This window comes from Molothrus aeneus, chromosome 8 (genome assembly GCF_037042795.1).
Source record: "Molothrus aeneus isolate 106 chromosome 8, BPBGC_Maene_1.0, whole genome shotgun sequence".
Classification (NCBI taxonomy): Eukaryota; Metazoa; Chordata; class Aves; order Passeriformes; family Icteridae; genus Molothrus; species Molothrus aeneus.
This window is the reverse complement of record NC_089653.1, coordinates 29195049-29216686: the sequence shown is the minus strand read 5'-3', so window position 1 is coordinate 29216686 and position 21638 is coordinate 29195049. Positions and strand designations below refer to the sequence as shown.

At 41.8% G+C, this 21638-nt stretch overlaps 1 protein-coding gene across 1 annotated transcript in view; it reads left to right on the top strand.

The window, feature by feature from the left end:
• HSPA12A (heat shock protein family A (Hsp70) member 12A) overlaps positions 1–14960 on the top strand; it is a 53527-nt gene extending 38567 nt beyond the window's left edge. The window contains exons 8-13 of the mRNA XM_066554396.1: positions 1706–1877; positions 4901–4987; positions 5537–5641; positions 6558–6816; positions 8474–8577; positions 9807–14960. Of these exons, the coding sequence (XP_066410493.1) occupies positions 1706–1877; positions 4901–4987; positions 5537–5641; positions 6558–6816; positions 8474–8577; positions 9807–10441 (1362 nt within the window). The 3' untranslated portion in view covers positions 10442–14960. The remainder of the gene's footprint in view (positions 1–1705; positions 1878–4900; positions 4988–5536; positions 5642–6557; positions 6817–8473; positions 8578–9806) is intronic.
• Positions 14961–21638: the final 6678 nt, after the last annotated feature.

Genomic DNA, 21638 nt, shown 5'->3' with positions numbered 1-21638 from the left:
TAACTCTGGCTGATGTAAATCAATTTTCCAAAGTTTGAAAGTTTGGTTGCAAACATTCTTTTTGATACAATATTTTTTTCAATATGTGTTGCCACAGAGCTGGCAAGGTTTAAAATTGTGTAGTATTTGTTCAGTATTTTCCTTCCCACACAGTTCTGCTAATTTTGGATCATGCTGTTTAGTCCAGTGGATGTAACTGAAGCAGAAAGGTTTGCTCAACAGCAGTAAAGGCTGTAAAGTGACCATAATCCCAGTCATGGTGTGCTTGTAAAATAATGAGCAACCATGATTTAAGAGTTTAACTCTTAACTAATTTTAGAACTTATTTGTTGTTGTTTTGCCTTTTTTTTTGTTGTTGTTGTTACCAACAGTGAGGTAGATGCTTTCTTTCAGAATCTGTTTATGTTACTTATTAGGATGGAGAGGGTAAAGTGAGTCAGTAAATATGAAGGACAGTTTCGTGTCTCAAGTCTTATCCTGGTACTGCTTTTTAAACCAACTTTACTTTGAGTTTCTGGCTGCAGTTGTCAATGAGGCAGCAATTCCCACAGCCCACAATGTAGCTGTATGAAAGAAGCCAAATTCCAGTCCAGGTCTGCAGACTTTCCATGTCCTTTCCAGTCCTTCTTTTGGGGATGCTCTAGAGACACCACAGTGTGTGTGTGTGTGTGTGTGTGTGTGCGTGTGTATGAGTTGAAGGCTGGAAGACTGACTGCGGAAGCAGGAAAATGTTAATTTTGTTTCATTTGTTTGCTAGCAAGCTTTAGTGCTCAGCACTTAACTGAAGAGTAATAGCAAGTAACCCAAAAGTTGGCAGAAAGAGTTGGAAGTTGTCTTATTTTGTAGACAGAAGTACCGGGGAAAAGAAATTAAAACTGAGTTTTGAGAACTGTTCTTTGAATATTTTTATTTAAGCCCAGTTCTGAGAGTGATGTAGTTACATAAGAACTTGTGGCTTTTTGAAAATATCTGTGTCTGAAGGCTGAAAATCCAGTAAGAAAATAGAAAGAATGGCAAACACTGATTTTATAATGTGGTATTATTTTTAGGTTTGTTCTCATTACATTTTAGGGAACCTGCCCTGTTGTATTTTGTCTCCTTGAATATACTGAGCATTTCGAAGATGGTATAAAAGCAAATGTACTTTAAAGCATTTTGGAATAGAAAATGTTGGTTGTAAGACAGAAGATGCATTGCTGGCAAAGTGTATTGTATATTCCTATACAGTTAAACAGTGCAGGAACCTCATTTTGGCAAGGACTGTGAATATCTGGGACATAAAGACATACTTCAAATATTGTTGTGGCAAGGAGAGGCAAAAGGAGGCTGAAAGGAGGCCAGGGCCCCTATTAGCTGGCAGATTCACAGGTTAATTAGAATTGAGTTCAGGTTTTAGGCCAATTATAACAGGTTTCAAACCGATTTCCTTCGTTTCTCCACCTGTCATGTACACAAGTGCTCGGTTAACCACTTAGCATGGTAAGTGCATGCAATCCTCCCTGTTACAGCCTGTGCAGTCGTGCTGTGCAGTGTGGGCAGGACAGTTCCCAGATGCAGACCTTTCCCCCTGGCAGCAGCTCCGTGCTGGGCGAGCTCTGCGGGGTGAGCCAGCGGAGCGCAGGGGCTGGGGACAGCCTTGTGCTGAGAGGGGCTGCTGGGCTGCAGGGTTCCCCACCCCACTTCTCTGATCCCTTCTCTCTCACAGGCGGGAATGGCATCTCCTGAAAACCCCGAGCAGTTGATCATTGCCCTGGAGCCCGAGGCTGCCTCTATCTACTGCCGAAAGCTGCGCCTGCACCAGATGATAGACCTGAGTAGTAGGGCACCTGTCAATGGCTACAGCCCGAGTGACACTATTGGAACTGGATTTACACAGGGTACTTCTGTTCATTCACTTTGCAGATTCTCATTGCTTTGTCCCCCAGGGCTGGTTTCTCACCTTTTCTTGTTGTCTTTGTTCCCTTGAAATGTTTCAGGCTGGCATCAGTTTGTTTTAAAAACTGTTTTGCTGCTTACCGTAGTTAGACTTGTTTATATGTTGACCCAGCAGACATCACAGAATGATTTGGGTTGGAAAGAAACTCAAAAATCATCTAGTTCCAACTCTCTGCCATGGGCAGGGACACCTTCCACTAGACCAGGTTGCTCCAATCTGGCCTTGGATACTTCCAGGGATGGGGCAGCCACAGCTTCTCTGGGCACCCCTCACAGGGAACAATTTCTTCCAAATATACACTTGAATTTTAGCATGCAGGTAGCTTCTTTGTGTTGCCTTTATTTGGATGTTGTGGGAGTCTTTTAGTATTTTCACACCAGTATTTTTCTGCCTTAATTTAAGTTAGTACTTCATGTTGGATCATTTTTTTCATTTAATTTGTTGGAAGCAGTTATGTTTTTGATTATCTGCATTATTGAGGCAGTGCTAAATAACTGGATCTGCAATGAAATGATTAATCTGAGGTGTTCCCAAGTGTTGGCAGATGCTTTTTGATGTCATCTTTATGAAATATCATTAATGACTTTCAGTGTTCAGTGGGACACATGGCATTGGAATGTAGCAATGAATTTATCTGCATGTTGAAGAGCAACTGGATAATGCACTTCTGATTTATTGAGCTGGGACCTGTTGCTACTGTCACTGTTTGAAGGGGAGGGACAGATTGGAGCACTGTAAGTCACTTGACAGAAGATCCTTCACCACCAGAGTTTTTTGAGCTTGGCAGCCTACTGAAACTGGAGGCAAATAGAGGAAACAAGAAAGGAAAATGGCCTGCAGCAGTAAGATCTGATAGCTGCTTAATGTGCATATCTCTCTGTATCTCTGTGAATTGTAACAGTTGCCCTGATACTGATGGTAGTGTGTCAGTCTATCCTAGAAGGAGTTTTTCAGAAGAGTCTGTGTTTTATCACATTTGCTAGGTCAAAACAGGAGAGGCAAGTGGGAGGTTAAGCTAATAGAGCTATTCCTGCACTTACCAGAACATTTTATTTTTTTTTTAAGTTAGGCAGAGTGACTACATCATTCTCTCCAATCCATGGCTCTCCCAGCCAGCAGTTGTCAGATGTGTTCAGTGTTTGGAGACCCACACAGAGTACAGGACACAATCTGTTTTCAGGATTCTGTCCCTTCAGGGCCCCTTGGCTTCTGTCCCCCTCATTCGTACCCTGAACTGTTCCAGTTCCATGTGATGTTACATGAACTCACTTTCAGACAACACAGGGATTTGCTTCTGGGAAAATAACAAAGGTTTTGAAGCTGGACAGAATCTGGCAGATCATGGATTTCTGCTAATGGGCTTTTTCTTGGGTGGGGGTACCACTCTCATTCTTGACTTTGTATGGTAAAAAGCTATTGGGGATGAGAAAGGTTTCATGTCAAAATTAATGAAAACAAAGTTCGGAGTGAATTAATTCGGGGTTGGAATTAAAATTTCATAAAGGCATGGCAAGCACCCAAGACAAGCTGAGAACAGATTAAGGAGAAAAACCCTTTAAATATAAACAGAGAGAAGCACTCCAAGGACCATATTATTGCTGTGAAGTCAAAACAGAAATTTTAGTGTTCATAGTAGCAAGGATAAGCTTGCTTCAGTTGTAGTTAAAGACTGGGTCTTGTGTTCACTTCTAGCCCACAGGAGGGAGTGAAAGGATTGCCATTGATTTCTGTGAGCTTGACAGGCCCTCACTTGGACCTAGTTCTTGTTCTGCCATGGAATTCTTCATCTGAGCTCTCCCTGTGCTGCCCAGTCCCTGAACTGGGGCTGGGGCAGCTTCTCTGCATCGTGGAGTCTTCCTGGGGAGGGTGCAGGAGCAAGTGGAGCTGATGCTCTATTTTCTGATGACAGGCACTACAGAAGTAGGAAGCTAAGTGCATTCTGTGATTTGCATGCTGGAATTTTCAGAAAAAATTTCTACTCATGACAGGCTGCCTCTGTTGTAGTGTTTTATGAAGTGCCTTTGAAGGTGAGTGATGATAACACAAGGAATGTAGGTTTTTTTGATCGTTCAGTTATGGAGGTTGATTTAGAGGCATAAATAGCAGAGGTTCTCACTACTCTGCTTTCTCCTGACAGACTGTTCTGCATCTTTTAAATGTCTAAGTAGCAGTTAAGTCTTGTAAGTTAATGGGTTGTTACAATAAGTAATAAGTATTCTTGCAAGATTACACTTAGTTTTTAATTGATGTATATTTTAAATATTGTGAGGGTCAGCCCTGGTGATCACTGTGTCCTTGAGACTAATTCTAATTTTTACTTGTCCTTAAGATTAATTCTGAATAATCTGAGCAGCAGTGCTTCTGGCTGCTTGTTTTGGGGTGGACTGACATCCTGAGAGGCTGGGGAGGCGTATTTCCCTGAGCACTCAAAATGAGCAGTGGCTTTTGGAAATGTGGGAATGTTCTCCCATCCCGGGTGGTGGGGGGGTTGTCTGGGCGTGGGCTGGGGCTGCCACCTGCTGGTGGTGGAGGCTGCTGTTGGCACAGCTGGCTGCTGTGGGCACAGCTGGCTGCCAGCCCCCCACCCTGCTGCCAGCACACGCTTTGCAAGCCAGAGTGTATTGAAAAACTGCAAGTCAGACCTGTTTATAGCTTTCTTATTATTAGATTGTCACTATACATAATTAGTTTGCATTGTTTCTATTAGGTAATTTATATAGATTAAAAGACAAATAAGTATATATAACAATATCAAGGAAGATCAGGGTCGTTGTAAACCATTTTTCCTTCTTTCCAGGAATTACATTCTAACATTCCTGGTCCCAGTGCAATAATTTTTGTACATTTGTTAAGAAGGGATCCATACAGATCTGTCAGCCTGCTTGCACTTGTTTCCTGCAATTTTTGATTCTATTTCTTCAGGCTTTTTTAGACTCAATAGCTTTTTTTTTTGTCGATCACTAGGGAAGGAGCACGTGCGCCGGAACCGGCAGAGCCGAACCTTCATGGTGGAAAATGTCATAGGAGAGATCTGGTCTGAGCTGGAGGAAGGTACTGTCCTTTCTTCAGCAAACTTTGCTCTCACTGGTTTTGTATTGCAGGCAAATATTGTGTTTCCCACAAAGGTGCTGTGCACTGCATTGTTCTCACAGTGGTTATAAAGGGGAAAAGGAAAAAACCACAAGTTCATGTGCTGCTCTTAGTTACAAGTGCTGAATTGCAATTCTGTATGCTCTAGCATAATAAGATTTCTTAATGAGATAGTGGAAATATTATTCCATGCAACTGGAATATTTTCCTCAGAACAGGCTTTGTAAATATGGTATAATATTTGGTAGCCCACTAGGATGTACACCAGCAGCATGAGCAGTCCCACTTTTCAGCTGTGTTACATTAACAGCTTTTGACATCTGACTTTGATGTTTGTTATCAATCATTGTGTTGTAATTACTAGCAAAGATCAGGTCTTCAGCAGGGCCATTGCTGGCTGTCTGTAGGCCCTTATCTCCCTTATCTGGTGCCCTCAGGAGCTCTCACTGCAGTGAGCTGCTGTGCTCACAGTGGTGTAAATGGCCCTGGCCTGTCCCCTTGGCATTCCAGGTGATCGGTACATCGTGGTTGACAGCGGAGGAGGCACAGTGGACATGACTGTCCATCAGATCAGGCTTCCTGAAGGACATCTGAAGGAGCTCTACAAAGCAACAGGTATTCACAGAATCCACAGAATTACTAGGTTGGAAGAGACCTTAATGTCATTGAGTCCAACCCATGCCCTAACACCTCATGTAATGTCACTTCCACTGCTTGTTTTATGTAATTAGATTGTGTATTACATATTTATGTTATGTTTTGGCTTGTCAGTGAAGGAAATATGTGCCTTTATTGCATTTTACTGACAGTTTTTCCTGAAATTAGACCAGCACACAAAATTAGTATAAACCCAGTGTGGCATTCACATTCTCTGAACAGAGAGAGACATAATTCTCTCTCCCAGGATTTTTCCTGGGAAAGGCAGTGAGAAACCTCAGAGAAGAAGACAATTCTTACCTCTATTCACTGCTCCTCTTGTTTTGCACCTGTGGAATGCCTTATGGCAATTGTTTACCGAAAGTGATTTGGTTATTGGACACCAGTGAAGATTGTTTTGTTTCCTTGGCCAGTTGGGTCAAAGCTGTGTCCTGGCTGTCTCAGACAGTCACGGGGTTTTCTTTAGTGTCTTTGTATGGTATAGTATAGTATCTCTTCAGTATAGTTTTAATATAGTATAGCTTTAATAAAGCAATTGTTCAGCATTCTGAATCATGGAGTCAAAGCACATTATTCCCTGGCTGGGGGATCACCTGTTTCTACGATAACCCAGCTGCTGGTTGGATGAATCACTCATTTATAGTGGTAGTGTTAGAGTGGCTGTGATGATACAGGAGTAACAGTGAGGCAAAGGTAAGATCATGTTGTGTATTAGACCAACTGTTACATTTAGCAAAGATCCTCTTTTTGTGAACCTTCTCCTATGACAGTTGTGAGAGTGTTGTTCTTATGTTTGTGTGTGGCCAACTCAAAATGTCATAGGAATATTAAAGCATATCCCGAATATTAAAGCTGTGTTTTGTCTGTGCTACAGGTGGCCCATATGGTTCTCTAGGGGTGGACTACGAGTTTGAGAAGCTGCTGTGTAAAATCTTTGGGGAAGATTTCATTGAGCAGTTTAAAATCAAGCGCCCTGCGGCCTGGGTGGATCTGATGATCGCGTTCGAGTCCCGCAAGCGGGCGGCAGCTCCCGACAGGACCAACCCCCTGAACATCACCCTGCCCTTCTCCTTCATTGACTACTACAAGAAGTTCCGAGGGCACAGTGTAGAGCATGCCTTGAGGAAAAGCAAGTGAGTAGACAAGCACGTGGATGCAGAATTAACTAGCAAAGACAAGTAATTAAAATATCCTAATTACATTAGGACTGAAAGGGAATAGCGTAGAAGTGTAGTGCAAGGATGAGAAAGTGGGGTTGCATCTGGTGCAGTTTCCAGAATGAAAAGTTCTAATCAATTTCTTGCGAAAGCTTTTCTGTACAAGACTTGCATTTTACAGGCATTGCTTTCTATGACTTGTTAGGTCCCCACTGCATCACTTTCTTTGACTGTATATTGTGAGTCTCTTACATGTTAATTAGGAATGTCAGATCAAACACAGAATTTGTTGCCTAGAACCTTAATTTTTAGCAGCCTGGATCCTGGAAAAAACCTTAATTTTTAGCAGCCTGGATCCTGGAAAAAATCCAAGGTTGTGAGATGTGTAAATATGTTTGTGGCTTGAGGGAAGTTATTAACAGCATCAGATCACTGGAGAAAACACACATACACTACTGCATAAACCTCTGTAAGGGGAAGCATTCAGCTTTTGAAGTGATGGCAGGCTTTGCTTCTTATCTTGCTTCTTTAACAAGTTTGATAATTTACTTGTTAGGCAGGGAGACATAATCCCCTCCAGAGATTTTAATTCATGTTTTTCAGTATCAAGAAGTCTCCTTGAATGACAAGATCGTGGGCTGCTGTAGAAAAGGAAGCGAGCAGAAAGTAGAAATGGGCATTTTGCATCTCTTGAAGTTACATATTACAGAAAACCTGGAGTTTAATGAGAATGAGCAAAAGAACCTGTGAATCTGGGACAGAATGCTTGGGACCTGAGAGGGGAAGATTTAATATTTAGTTCCTGTACCCTAATTTTTTAAACTAGCCAGTGTTGAATGTAATATGCAGGCTGGAACTCCTGCATCTCTTTCAGAAGTTATTGGTAAATGTACTGGAAGCTTAAGTGACTTGGAATCCAGCTAAAAGTTTCTTTCTAAATGAGACTGAGGTTCTGAAGTCATTAAAAATTTCTGGAAATCCTTCTCACGAGGCCATCTCCTTTTTATTAGTAGTCTTAATGGTGAATCTTAGAGGAAATGATAAATGCTCCCTTTAAATGAAATGAAATCAATTGGATAACAGGATAGAGTGAGTGTAAAGGTTAACATATAATGTTCATGAATGTAAGGGAGATTACTGAGCTATACAGATGTGTATCAGTGATAGAATAGCATAATGCCTGTGTTCACTTAATAAATGTTATGCCTCATTAAAAATGCAATTCTCTCTTCTGCCTCCTGAGGCTTCCCAAGTTGCTTGTTTTCCTTGTGTGTTTCCAGTGGCTTTGGCCTGCCACTGCTATAATCTAAATGTTGCCCTTCTGGGGATGAATCAGTGCTGTTTCAGATGAGCGAGCACTGCATTGACTGCCAGCTGTTTCAGAGAGCAGTTGAGCATTGCTAATGCTGCAGAAGGCAATCAGGCAAAGAAAACAACAATTAGACAAGCCAAAATAATAATTCTCCCTTCAAGTTTTACATAACTGCAGTTGGTATGGGGCTAGGGTGAGGTGGAGCACTTTGTTCCAAGGAAAATGCATGCAGATTCTGTAAACTCATTAATTTATTTAATGCTGGTTGTTTCACAGCTCAGCTGCAATGCTTTAATGTTCTTTCTCACTGTTCCTTTGCAGTGTGGACTTTGTGAAGTGGTCCTCCCAGGGAATGCTGAGGATGAGCCCAGATGCAATGAATGCTCTTTTCAAACCTACAATTGACCAGATTGTTCAGCACCTGAGTACGTATCTGTGTGGGGTTCCACTTCCTGGCTGAGCTCAAACTGAAGCTTTGCTCACCCTTTTCTACCCACTGACAACCCTCCTGGTATGCACCAGTTGTTGACAAGGAATTCAATTCTGAAACTTGCAGTTCTCTACAAATCAGCTAGGAAAACAATAAAAGTAAGGGATGTGTCCTGAGCACATACTCCTGTCTAGCTCTAGTGCTAGTTACTGAGTGTGATTCCGTTCTGTTACTGCCTAGCTCCAATTATTCTATGCTTCCAGGGCTGCAAGCATTCAGAGGGCTGACATCCACTGAGAAACCCAGATCCTGCCTTTCTTTTTCCTGGTTCAGGCAACAACCAAATTATGCCAGAGTTGTATCTCATTTCTGACTATTGCAGCTATTCATTCCTCCCTAGTGGAAGGTCACATTTGTTCATGACCATCACTGACATCTCTAAAGCACAAATAGTAAATGATGCATCATGGTAAATGTACTTCCAGGCATGGCTTAAGCAGCAATGAATTTATTTGTCCAGTAATGGAAAGTGACATGTGCTTATTGGGAAAGTTATTATTTAAGGTCTTCCTAGCTGAAGATGAAATTAGTATCAAGTAGAGTATAATGTTTGTGGTGAGAAAAGTGTGATTTTTACATGATTTAAAGCACCATTTGGAAGAAATATGCAGCTTTGCTCATCATGTGTGAGGGATTATTAGCTAAATTTCAGAACTTAATGAGACAAGTATAGAGCAGCTTATATGTGAGCAGGGAGGGAGACACCTGGAACTGCAACAGTTGTGACAGGTTACTCACTTGTTTGAACTAAAAGTGAGCCTACTACTGCACTGCATGGTTTTCTTGAAAGTAGATGTAGGCTTAAGAAGGAAAATCTGTAAAAATGTAAAGAGGGATTATTTTACAGGTGGTATTTATTGTGGTTCTGATAGGGTCAGAAATAATAAGTGAATTTGAAATGGAGTGATTTATCTGGAATGCAATTTATGTTCAGTTTTAAGTGCCACTTCAAAAATGTTGTTTGGTTTGAGGTGAGTGAATTCATAGTGAAATACACTAGAGATAACAGAAGTGGGACTGGTGCTGAGGGGGTGGCAGTGTGGGCACGGATGCGGCAGTTTCAGATCATGTGCATGGAACACTCAGTGCACTCAGACATTGCCATTTTCACTTGCATTGCCGTGTGAAAGTGGATTTTATTGGATGCTCTCTGTTTCTGCTCAGGTGAGGTGTTTGATAAGCCAGAGGTGACCAATGTGAAGTTCCTCTTCCTGGTGGGCGGCTTCGCTGAATCCCCCTTGCTGCAGCAAGCCGTGCAGAGCGCTTTTGGCTCCAGGTGCCGGGTCATCATTCCCCAGGATGTGGGGCTGACCATCCTCAAAGGGGCTGTTCTCTTTGGCCTCGACCCTGCGGTCATCAAGGTGCGGCGCTCCCCGCTGACCTACGGCGTGGGGGTGCTCAATCGCTTCGTGGAGGGCAAGCATCCCCCGGAGAAGCTCCTGGTCAAGGACGGCACGCGCTGGTGCACCGACGTCTTCGACAAGTTCATCTCAGCCGACCAGTCCGTAGCCCTGGGAGAGACTGTGACCCGCAGTTACACACCTGCCAAGCCTTCTCAGTTAGTGATAGTGATCAATATCTACAGCTCGGAGCAGGACAACGTCAGCTTCATCACCGAGCCCGGCGTGAAGAAGTGCGGCACGCTGCGCTTGGATCTCACGGGAACTGACGCCTCCGTGCCCAACCGGCGCGAGATCAAAACGCTGATGCAGTTTGGGGACACTGAAATCAAAGCCATGGCTGTTGATGTTGCCACCTCTAAAAGTGTCAAAGTTGGTATTGATTTCTTAAATTACTGATGGCCCTTTCCCCCGCCACAGCCTGTTTGTGAGACTGATCTTCCACTGTTCCGTTTTTTGACTTCTGTCTGTCATGTCATCACCGTGAATTTCAGCAGGCTACATGAGAACAGCTACTGAGGTGGGGTGTGTTGTGTTTGTGTCCTTTGGTGACCAAGGACTGCATTTTGAAAGACCCTTAAAAAGTTTTAGGAGCAGAAGTTCCAGAGGTAGTAAAAGTTACCAAGTTACTCACGCATGCTTATAGGTCTACCTTTATAAAATAAACACTGATTATAGTTGGGTGCTGAAGGTTAGTTAAAAAAATACCAAGTTGTAATCTCTTTGCCTTGTTCTTCTTCCTCTTCCTCCTGAGAAAAACTCACTAACCCACGTGGCTGTTGTAGGGGGGTGTATCTGTGTGGGATATCTGTTTAAACAGCACCATCCTCTGGCAATGGGAACAAATTAGTAGTTTTGTTGTAGTCTTCTGATTTTGCCCAGTGCTTTCAGAATTTAAAGTGCTGAAAATTAATGACTCAAAGAAATAGGATCTCAATTACTTAAATTCTGTGTAAAGAAAATCCCCAGAAATTCTTAAATTTATATTTAGGAAATACATATGTGTTTTGGGGGCCTAATATTGATTGCTCCGGGTTAAAAACAAGGCCTTTGTTGTCAGAGCTCTCAGAACAAGCTGTCAGATTAATTAGCTAGCATTACCCTCATTATACTTTGGAAAATAATATTAAGAACAAACCTATTTCTCTTTTGGGTCTTCTAAGGCTATTTTATTAGTCTCTATCTGAAACCGCAGAATCACAAAGTAGTTGAGCTTGAAGGGGACATCCATTGACTGTCTGATAAAACCTTTCTTTCTAACCAGTATCACTCGGAACAAGTTTCTTTTTCCAATTTTATGGTCTCCAAAATGAAGATCCCTAAACTCCAGGCAGCTTATTTGCCAACCCTCACTGCAAAGGTTTTTTTCTTACACTTAAAAGGAATTTATTGAGTTTAAATTTGTGCGTGTTGCCTCTTTCTTGCTCCTTCACTGGATACCTCTGAGAAGTCTGGCTCCATCCTCTTTCCTGTCTGCTCTCAGACATTCCTAGGATCCCCTGAGCCTCCCTGAGTCCAGCAGCCCCAGCTCTCACAGCCTCTCCTCACAGGAAAGATCCCCCAGTCCCCTCTCCCTTTGTGGCCCTTTGCTGCTCTCAGAGCTGTGTGTCTGTGTCTCTCTTGTCCTGGGAAGCACAGAGCTGGCCCTGGCACTCAGACATGGTCTCTGCAGGGCTGAGTCAGGGCATGATGCCTTTCCTGACCTGCTGGCAGTGCTGCTCCCAGGGCAGCCCAGAGGCTGCTGGCGCTCTCCCTGGCAGGGGCAGGCTGCTGGCTCAGCTCAGCCTGGCTCAGTGTCTGCCTGCCACCGTGCCAGGGGGCTGTGCTGCCAGGCTGCTCCCAGGCAGCTTCTCCTGGTGCACGGGCTCCTTCCTGCCGCCTTCAGGACTCTGCACTTGCCTCTGCTGAACTTGATGAGGTTCCTGTCTGCACATTTCTCAACATCCCTCTGACCCATCTGCTTTATCAAGCACTTCCCCAGGTGATTATATTTCTTTTCTTGTTCATTCCTGTGTTAAGATTTAGAAGCACAGCTAGATGATGGCTGTCCAGAAACATTTAAACAATTCACAAGAGACAAAACATTCAGATCTAAAATACTGCAATTCATTTTTTTGTAGCAAACATTTTAATTCAGTAAAATATATTACTGGGTTGATTTGAATGGCCAATGAAGTGGAAGGCAAAAGCCAATAGAATGAAACTGCAAATAGCATTAAATAAAGCATTCCTTACCTGGCAGTGAACACAGAGCTCTTGATGCAGGAGAAATGCACTGATGGCCATGGTAGCATCTTGTTTTCCAAATAAGAACTTTGTGAAAATGTTTCCTTAAGCATGCTCACCTGGCAAATTTCTTTTGCAACTAGAATAGTTTTTATTTTGCAAAATGCTACAGGAAGAAAACTTCTGAAACCTACATTCTGCATCTGTCATGAACTGACAATTTCAGATTCAAATCCTAATTCCACTCTGAATTAGCAGAGTGGTACAAACCTGCAGAATCACCCTAAAATGCTGACACTTCCCAGTGCATTTATACAGAGCTGCCCAATTACCTGCTGGAATTCATTACATTTTCAAAATGTTGCAATGTTAATTATTAATCTAAACCTTCCTTTTTAAAAAGTTGAGCATGAGTTAAATCCATTACTGACATTTTTGGGAGATTAAAGCTTTAACAGTTATTTCATTAATTTATGTTCCAAACCTGCACTTAAACTTTCTGTGTTTATCCTGGAGTTTTGCCACAGTAGAGAGCTGGACAACTGATCCACTGCATTTTGTCATTGAGTTTTCTGTGTCTCCTGCAGAATTCCCTGATTTAATGGGAAATGTGTTCTGCATTCAGCTTTAAAATAAATAAATAAAGGACTATGGAGAATGCTAGTCACAGTATCCTGCTGGATACTTTCTATAATTACAAAGTGTGCTTGCTAGCAGTCGATTTCCTGCTGCCTGCTAAATGCTTTAAAAGCTAAATACTGGGATTTTTTTGTGTGTGCTGCTTTCCATGGTTTACAAACAAGAGAAACTTTAAGATGAGTTATGAACAATATAATTTTATGTATATACAATATTTAAATATTGTACAGACTCTTTCTTTCTACAGTGCTATTTTCTTGTATAAAAATGCACTTTGCCTCTGTTGATTTCATTCAGCTGTTAATTTTAAATAACACAGTTTCTCAATCAGCTTCTGTAATTATAGGCTTTTAAAGATGGTAAGATATGAAATGTAAAAGGCCGATCTTATAATAATAGGAAAGAAATGTTGGTGTGTCAGAGAATACAACATTCTTCCTGCAATGCAAGTCATACCAGCTAAGCACATCACACAAATGCAATAGTCTGCTGCTGGGGTTTTCATTTCTTTGTTTCAGATGGTGACCATTCCATCTCCAGCAATTCTTCATAATAATGGATGAATCCTCCTGTAAAACCAAAAATCAGATTGTAAAATCTGGGTATACAGCTTCTTCACTAGGTTTTGGGTTTTTAATAAGGATCTTCTCTAGTTTAAAAAACAACAACAACAACAAATGAAAAACTACCTCCCAAAGCCAGGCAACACTCTTGTATTGTCACTGCAGGTAAGACACAGTCACTGTCTGCTACTTCCACCTGCCAAAAAACCAAAATTCTTACAGAAAAATAGGCTTTGCTGTCTTTGCATGCTATGTTAAGCTGAATCTGTCCAGTTCTGCACAGATTTGTTTTCAGTGGCCTTAACACAGGATGTGGTTTAATAAATGGCTGCCACCCCCTGTCCCCCCTGTGAAGAGGTGGCCTGCAAGATCAGGTGCCCCATGATTTTTGTGCTGTTTGCAGCCTGTCTGCAGAGAAAGCTACAGGTGGATTCTGCAGCTCCTCTGAAGCACAGTTCCCTGCACAGCAGTGATTCTCTGCCCTTTCTAGTTCACCTTTTGTAAGATCCCATCTGGATCCAAGCAGGGGCTTGTTGCTGAAATCCCTGTAACTGTAAAACGTGGTTTACATATTTTTGCACTTCCTCCTTCAGTCTGGTGAGAACACTATCAAGCTTATCTTTGCAGAGCACTGAACTACTGAACAAACTCCCAGCTGTCCTTGTTGCCCTCTTTCAGAATGGAAAATTAGCTTGTCTCTCTAAGGAATTAGAATTGTTAAGTAGAATATTATGCTGTGGTCTGTAGACAATAACCCAATTAAACAACTTTACATTTTAAGAGGCATGTGGATGCCCATTTCGATAAAGGATGTTAGGTTGTAAAATTTACATGAAATTTACTAGGAAATGAGGCATTTTTAGAATTGTAGTTGTGATACTTTTGCAGGACGTTCCCCTGCAGAGCACTTTTTTTGGTAGGGGTTTCAGATGACATTGTGCAACTTAGTGTTGGAAAGACAACAAGGCCAGCTATCCATAGGGAAAGCAGAAGGTCTTGGCAGGAGTTTTGCTGTAAGCAGCAATTTGCAAGTTTGGGTCCAAGTTACTGAACTCTAGGCTGAAGTTTAGCAGCTAATTGTAATGGAATGGTTAATTGTGCTAGAATATGATAAATGTGCAGTGGTGGTTAGGACAGTTTTCAGTGGTATGAGTATACCAATATTCAGATACAGGAGTTTTAATGCATTATTATGAGAAGGCTAATTATATATTGCAGAGATTTAATAGCCAAGATAAGCTGCATATTTATGATATGAAGTGGCTTAAGCGGATGAATAGTATAAAAGTTGTTGGGCATAATGTCACAGTACTCACCTGCTTGAAATAGTCTTAAACTATATTATAAAACCAACCATTGTGGTCTTGTTCACCTCTGTGCAAGATAAATTCAGATTTCACTGATACTTGGAGCTGTTCACAACTTGTCTGGATTGTATCTTGAGTGTTCTTGTGTCTTCAATCATGTCAAATAAAATACCTTAAAACTAATTTCTCTTTTTGGGTGCTACTATTCTTATGAAAATGGCTGTAAAAGGAAACCTAATTTATTATGAGACAGGCCAAGTGGTTATGCTTGAATTTGGATGCTCCTTCATGTGTGAAACTGAGCAGAAGTGACACCAGCCATCTGTATGGCTTTGGTTCACTTGTGTGCCCAAGGTGGAACTTCACTGCTGCTCGTGACTCAGCTTCCAGCAAAATTGGTGTAGCTCTCTGAGTAAGGTGTTTGTTGGGCAATACCAAAAGCAGGTCAGGTGTTTTCTGTAATGATGCTCTCAGAGAGCCGAAAATGAAATACAAAATCTGATATATCAAAGAGAGGTGTAATCTCTTAGTTCTTGTATTATTAAAAGCTGTTTTATTGTTAAAAATGCACTATCAGGCCAATAAGCTGGCCAGTAACCAGGCATATTAGCATGAGAATGTGCCTCTTTATAGATGTAGGGATGTTCAGTAAGGTCCAGCTGCACTGCAAAAACCCTTGCATAGCAGTTTGTGCAGTATTACATTTTTCTGCAAACAGCTGTAGGCTGTGTCCCTCTGAAATTCAGCAGTGTTGGCACAGGCTCTGGAGGTGATTCAGTGGCACAGGTGACCTTGGTCCATGATGCTGCAAAGATGCAGAGGGTGAACTGAGAGGCTTTAGCAGCCACTACACCCAACTTCCACCTATTTGCTGCAATGAAGGTGTTTTACAAGTGCTTTATGACTATAATTATAAACACCATCCTAATAGGCTAGGTACTGTATTTAACTTGTAATGAACTTGATTTCAGCTAAACATTCAATTAATGTTACTAGTACAATGGGAAATATAATTACAGTCTTCAGAGACGCATTAAGAACCAAATTTTGCTTTCAGTGTTCTACCACACTGCTGAAGATTCCAGTGGAGTTTCATGTGTGTGCATTCAGAATTTGGTCCTTACACTGGACTTTTCTAAATCTTACAACTTCCTCATAAGAGTGTGTTTAGATTTAAAGCTACAGCCCCATCTTGATAGAAGGGATTTTGTTTAAGTTGTTGGTTCTACGAAATCACATTAGTCCTTACTGAAATTTGCAGATTTTGTGTTCATGTGAATAGCTATGGGATAAAACAAATTGTAAAAGGGCCTCCCTGACAGCAGTGTCCAGCTCTCTGGCTGAGGGACAATGGATTCGGAATTCCTTTACTCAGTGCAAGAACTGCTTGGTTTTCAAGAGATGCAGCCTGGATAAATTAGTGAGAAGTGCAGATGCTTTGTGTGACTGGAATTCAAGCCTGGTTGTTGCCAGTTGCCAGTCTTGTACTTCATTTTTTTTTAAGGAATAAATTCTATTTTATTAGTTCTCATTCATGCCTTGCTGTGTTCTAACAATCAAAAGCGATTTTGTGGTGGAATCAATGCAGAGTCACAATAAGGTATTGTGCTTTTTTCCGTCAAGTTAGAAACTTGAATGTGAGTATTTTAAAAAAAGAAGTTGTTTCCACCACACCCTGTGCAGTTCACAGATGCAAAGATCCTTACAGCAAAAACTGTCTTGTGCCATCCTTATGCCATCTATTGAGTCAGTTAACTGCAAACATTTTTCTGCAGACCAAGAAATTCTGTGTTGTCTTTAGTTAATGTACAATTGATTAGGTACTGGCTATGATTTTAAAGTAGTACCTGTTTTCTAATTTTCAGGGATTGTAATCCAAGGGAAAGGTGTACTAGATGCCATATCCCAGGAGCTCTGGCCTTGTGTCCAGAGCAGAAGTTACTGGATGAGGCCATGGTGTTCATTACCATGCAATGGCAAAAAAATGAAGAACTTGGTAGATTGCAGCCTCTTATGATCCTTATGTCAGTGTCCACAGGTGAGCTGATACAGACATGGAGAAATGAAAAATAAATCTCAGCTTTCTCTGGGAGTATTGTGAGTGCAGCAGAGCCAAGACACCAAAGGAGGATGATGCCAGACGGAATGTAAGGATATGGGAATAAATCACATGGACTCCATTTTCTTCATGGTGGAAAAAAGCTCATTCTTTATTTATGTAACTCCTTTTTGTACAGTTTTACAGACCTCATGTGTGACTCCAATTGGTCAGTAGTTTTCTTGCCAATTACCTTTATTGGTTAGTAAGAAGTTGTTATCCTGTATTGATTGGTCACTCAAACCCCCAGTGTGGACGAGCAGGAAAAGTTGTTTGTGAGAGATAGTTTTAATTTTTCTGTCTAACAATATAAAAACAGTTTATACAGGTGCCAGTTGTTTTTTTACCCAGGAATAGATTGTTATGCTAAGAAAGTGCTCACACCAGGATTGCTTTCACATGGGAATTTGCAGGGTGCTAGCTTCCCTTAGAAGAAATGACAGGCTAACAGAGCAGGCCTGATATTATGATATTATGATATATTATTTTTCTTATAATTTTTCCACTTTACTGCAGCATAAGGAAAGAAAGGAATTGGCTGGAGAGATCTGTGAGCAGGACCTGGATGTGCTGGAACAGAGGCAGTGGAGTGCTCCAGCAGTTACAAACAGGGATGGTTTCAGAGTGGTGAGATGGAGCTGTGGCTGCCAGGGTTTGTTCAACTGCAGCAATCTAAGGAGTGAGAAAGGTGACTCCCTTTCCTAAGGGTAACAAGGAGTATTTCCTTCCCTTTGAGGAGTAATCTCTGCACCTCTAGTGGGAACTTCCTTCTGCCATCAGCTGATAAGAGCAGACACCAGACTGAACACACCCTCTTCCTTTGCAGAGAGCAGCCTCGGTGCTTCTCACACACTTGGTAACACCCACAGGGCTGCAGCTAAAGCTCTGCAGGGAATGCATTGCTCAGAAGGTTTATCCTTCATCTGTGGCAATCACAATGGATCTGTTTTCTCAGCCTGTGTCACCCCACCAATATTTTGCTTGGATGACTATTGACTGTTCAAAATGAGTGGAGTTGAAGGAAATTAGCTGTAAGTAGAGCAGAATCCAGCAGAGAAGGTGCTGGTTCTGCATGATGTATGCTGGAATTGTGTCTAAATGTGGTTTTTTCCCACAAGCAACATTCCAGCATCCTTTTCAGATGATTTTCTCCCTATGTTCCTTGTGTTGGCAGAGATCTGGATAGCAGCACTGTCTGCGGGGTGTTGTGAACACACAGCCTTGTCCATGAGAAATTCCTTACACAGTGGGCAGGAGAACTGATTTGTCTACTCAGGAAACAAGGTCAACATTTCAGCCTGATAGAAGTGTAAAGCAGCTGAAGAATCAGGTAACATCACTGAGGATGTTCCAAAACACTTTAAGATTAGTGTTGCAGTTCTTCTGGTTTGTCCTATGGGTGAAACACTTGAGATTGAAGATCAAAAAGTACCACACACTGATTGAGGATGTTACAGGACTGAGGAGATGTACAAACTAGGCTGATCATATCCCACCAAAGGAATTTTAATTTCTCCCCTTCAGAGTCAAGTACCATAGACTAATTCAATAGCATATAATAATTCAATAGCATATAATAATTCAATAATTCAAGTAGGATTTAATAATTTTTTTTTTCTTTTTTCAGATCCATCAAGTATTTTTGCTGACTGCAACTGCAGCTCTGTCAGAGCATCACAGGAGTTTCATGTAGCTGGAAAGGACTTCAGGTATCAATCATATATCACCTTCTGCTGCAAAACAATATTAGATCTGCTTAAACTACTCCCACGTTTTGTTTAATCTGGTTTTAAAACTTGTGATGTTTAAAACCTCTGACCATTCTGAAATGGTGTTACCTGCTCTGGCAGTTTGTTTGTTTCACTGTCCTCATCTGTCTGAAGTCTTACATAATGTCAGCTTTGACTCTCTGTGGTTGTCCTACCCCTAGAGAACATGGGAAGAATTAATCTCATTCCTGCCCTGACAGCTTTTGACATATCTGAAGACCAGTTTCATGCATGCCCTGAATCTAATTATTTAATTATATCCCAGCTCCTTCAATCGTGTTTTATAGACCTGTGATCTTTTTTATGGCTCTGTTGGGTGCTTTGAGGATTAGGCAGTGCATGCTGGTTTCTGGCAGATAAGCATCTTATTGCTGGGAGGAGATTTGGAAACTGATGCTGAAGTTGTTCTGGGGAACACAGGTGAAGGGCTCATGTTGGGAGCATCCCTGTCCAAAACACCCCTGGTGAAGCAACAGCCAATGACATGGGACTGGGGATTTGAGGCAGTTGTGGTTTTGTCTTTTGCAAACATTGATTAAAGGCCTTCCTGTGTTTAAGCTGAAAGGTATGTGTTTAAACCTTGGGAGCTTGTTGCAGGAGTTGATGTTATATTGGCTGGGTGTGTTTTGGATAAATGGCACTTAGGAGGCAACCACCAGTCATGGTTGTGAAGCAGACTGTGAGTTTTCTACTCAGAGTGCTTTTAGAATTTACATCATTAAAGCATTTTCCTTGAACTCCTCTACTGTGGAGATTCTGATAAACTGCTGGTGCTCTGCAGGTCTGAAGTGTGTCCAGCTTTTCAGCTGCAGGAAAAGTGCTGCAGTGAAAATCTTCACAGAGGGTGAGAAACCTCTGACTTCATGGATGACTTGAGGGGGAAGCTTTGGCAGGGTACATTGAGCTTTTTACTCTGAATTTAAAGTGCAGGAAAATATTCCAAGCACAGAAAATCAGGTTTCACTCTGAGTTAAAGATTAATTTAATCTGGTAGTCAGATTAAAAACCCCTACTTTTGACTAGATGTCAGCACCTCTAGGGGTCTAAATCTCCCTCACACACCCCGGTTGTTAAAATCCCTGGCTTTTCTCTGTGCCTGTTATGGGACATCCTGACCTTTGGAAAATTTAGATCTAAATGGAGAGTTTTGGAAGACAGTGCTTTAGACTCAATCATTTAATAGCTGTTTTACTCCAATTGATGGCTGAGGAAGAATCACCTGATCTCCTGAGAGATTCCCAGTGCTCTATCACCTGAAGCTATGAATGGTTTGATGCCAACAGTGAGTGATAAACCTTGTGCATCACTATTTCCTCTCTGCTTAACCGTGGAGAAAGCAGAGGTGCTGTAAACAAGAAAACAGCTCACTGTAGTGCAAACTCTGCACACAGGATTTGTTTCATTTGCTCTATTCTACTCCTCCAAAGCTGAAATTAAACATTTTTTACAGTTTCCCTGCCCAAAATACCTCACAGGAACAAAGAAGATTATAGGACTGATATGAGCAATTTGGTGTGCCCAGAAAACCCCAAAAGATCTGCCCTGTAGATGAGCAGTCCTGGGAGCAGCTGGACCAGTTTTGGATACTAAAGCAAAGCAAAAGCAGCTGGAGAAACTCCTCAACTCAAATTTACCGAACCTTCTGGGGGCTTTTTGTCTGTGAAGTTATATTCATCTTCCCAGAGTACTATTAGCATATTCACCTACATTTAAATAATTAATTTCCTTGTTATACGCCAACTCTTAATTTTTTGTTCTTTCAGAATTATTGAAATCTGTGACAAGAGGTAGTGATATGAGGAAATGCTTGGTTTCTGGTTTGTTAATCAATTCCATAATATCTCATTCTTCACAATTGCTTTATTTAATAGCACCAATTTCTGCTTTCAGGTCTTGACTTCCCTGTTAAGCATTTAAGTTTCAGAATTTTTTTTAATCTTTTAACCTTTATCCCTTTGATTTTTTTTTTCTCAGCCTATAATTTATTATACAGTCTCCTGTCAGAGGAGGAGGTAGACTAGGTGATTTTTACTGTATTGCAAATTATAATTATTATAGTTATTTGCATTAGTAATGGATTCATTCTTATCACTGAAAACAATTCCATTATCTGATCAGACAGTTATCTTCACACTGTCCGTGCTCATATACTTTTATTAGGCACCTCTTTCTCTGTGGGTCAAAAGGAGAATTATTCTTTGGTGCAGTCACTCTGCTCTCCACTTTTAACATTTTTCCCTGGTTAAAAGGAAGTTTTTATTAGCTTATGAGGGTCCTGGGCAATACAAATATGCTGCTTTCTGCTGCTGTGTTTCCATCCCTTCAGAGGCAGCAAGGGAGGGCACATGAGCAATGTCCCCTCTGTCACAGCCACCAGGAGAGGATTCCTAATTCAGGTTCTGTGGGAGGGAATGAGAGGCTGATTTTCATGACCCAGCAAGATATTTTGGCTCCTTTTGGAATTAAAGCAAAGGCTTGAGGATCTGACCTTAATGAAGGGGAGAAGGCTCCTCTGCCGAGCCTTCCCTGGGGTTTGGAGGTGGGCGATGGCAGAGGGAGGGTGCAGCGGGGCAGACACATCCTCTCTGACTCCCTGCTGAACTTGTTGTGCCTCTGCAGGGCTATAAAATGGTCAGGTGCACTGATTTCCAAACTGCAAGCAAGGGGGAAGGCTGGAAGGAGATGTGAGGTCAGGCCACAGAATCCCCCAAGGGACCGAGAGCACCTTGGTGAGAGCTGAGGGTGGTGGAGAACCCTTGTGCAATTCCCTCCGGATGACTTTTTTCCCCTCATCAAAAGAGAGGAGGCTGGTGTTTGGGTAAAGAATTAAAGACAGTACAGAAAAGGTTAGTCTGAACCAAGAGTTTAATTTCTTTTTGAGCAGCTCCTGTGGTAGTTTCTGGGCTGTAGGACAGAGTGCTTCGAGTTGGGAGAAGGAAGGGGTGGCTCCTGCTCTTCCATCACCCCAGGCAGGACAAGCTTATCCTGTGTTTT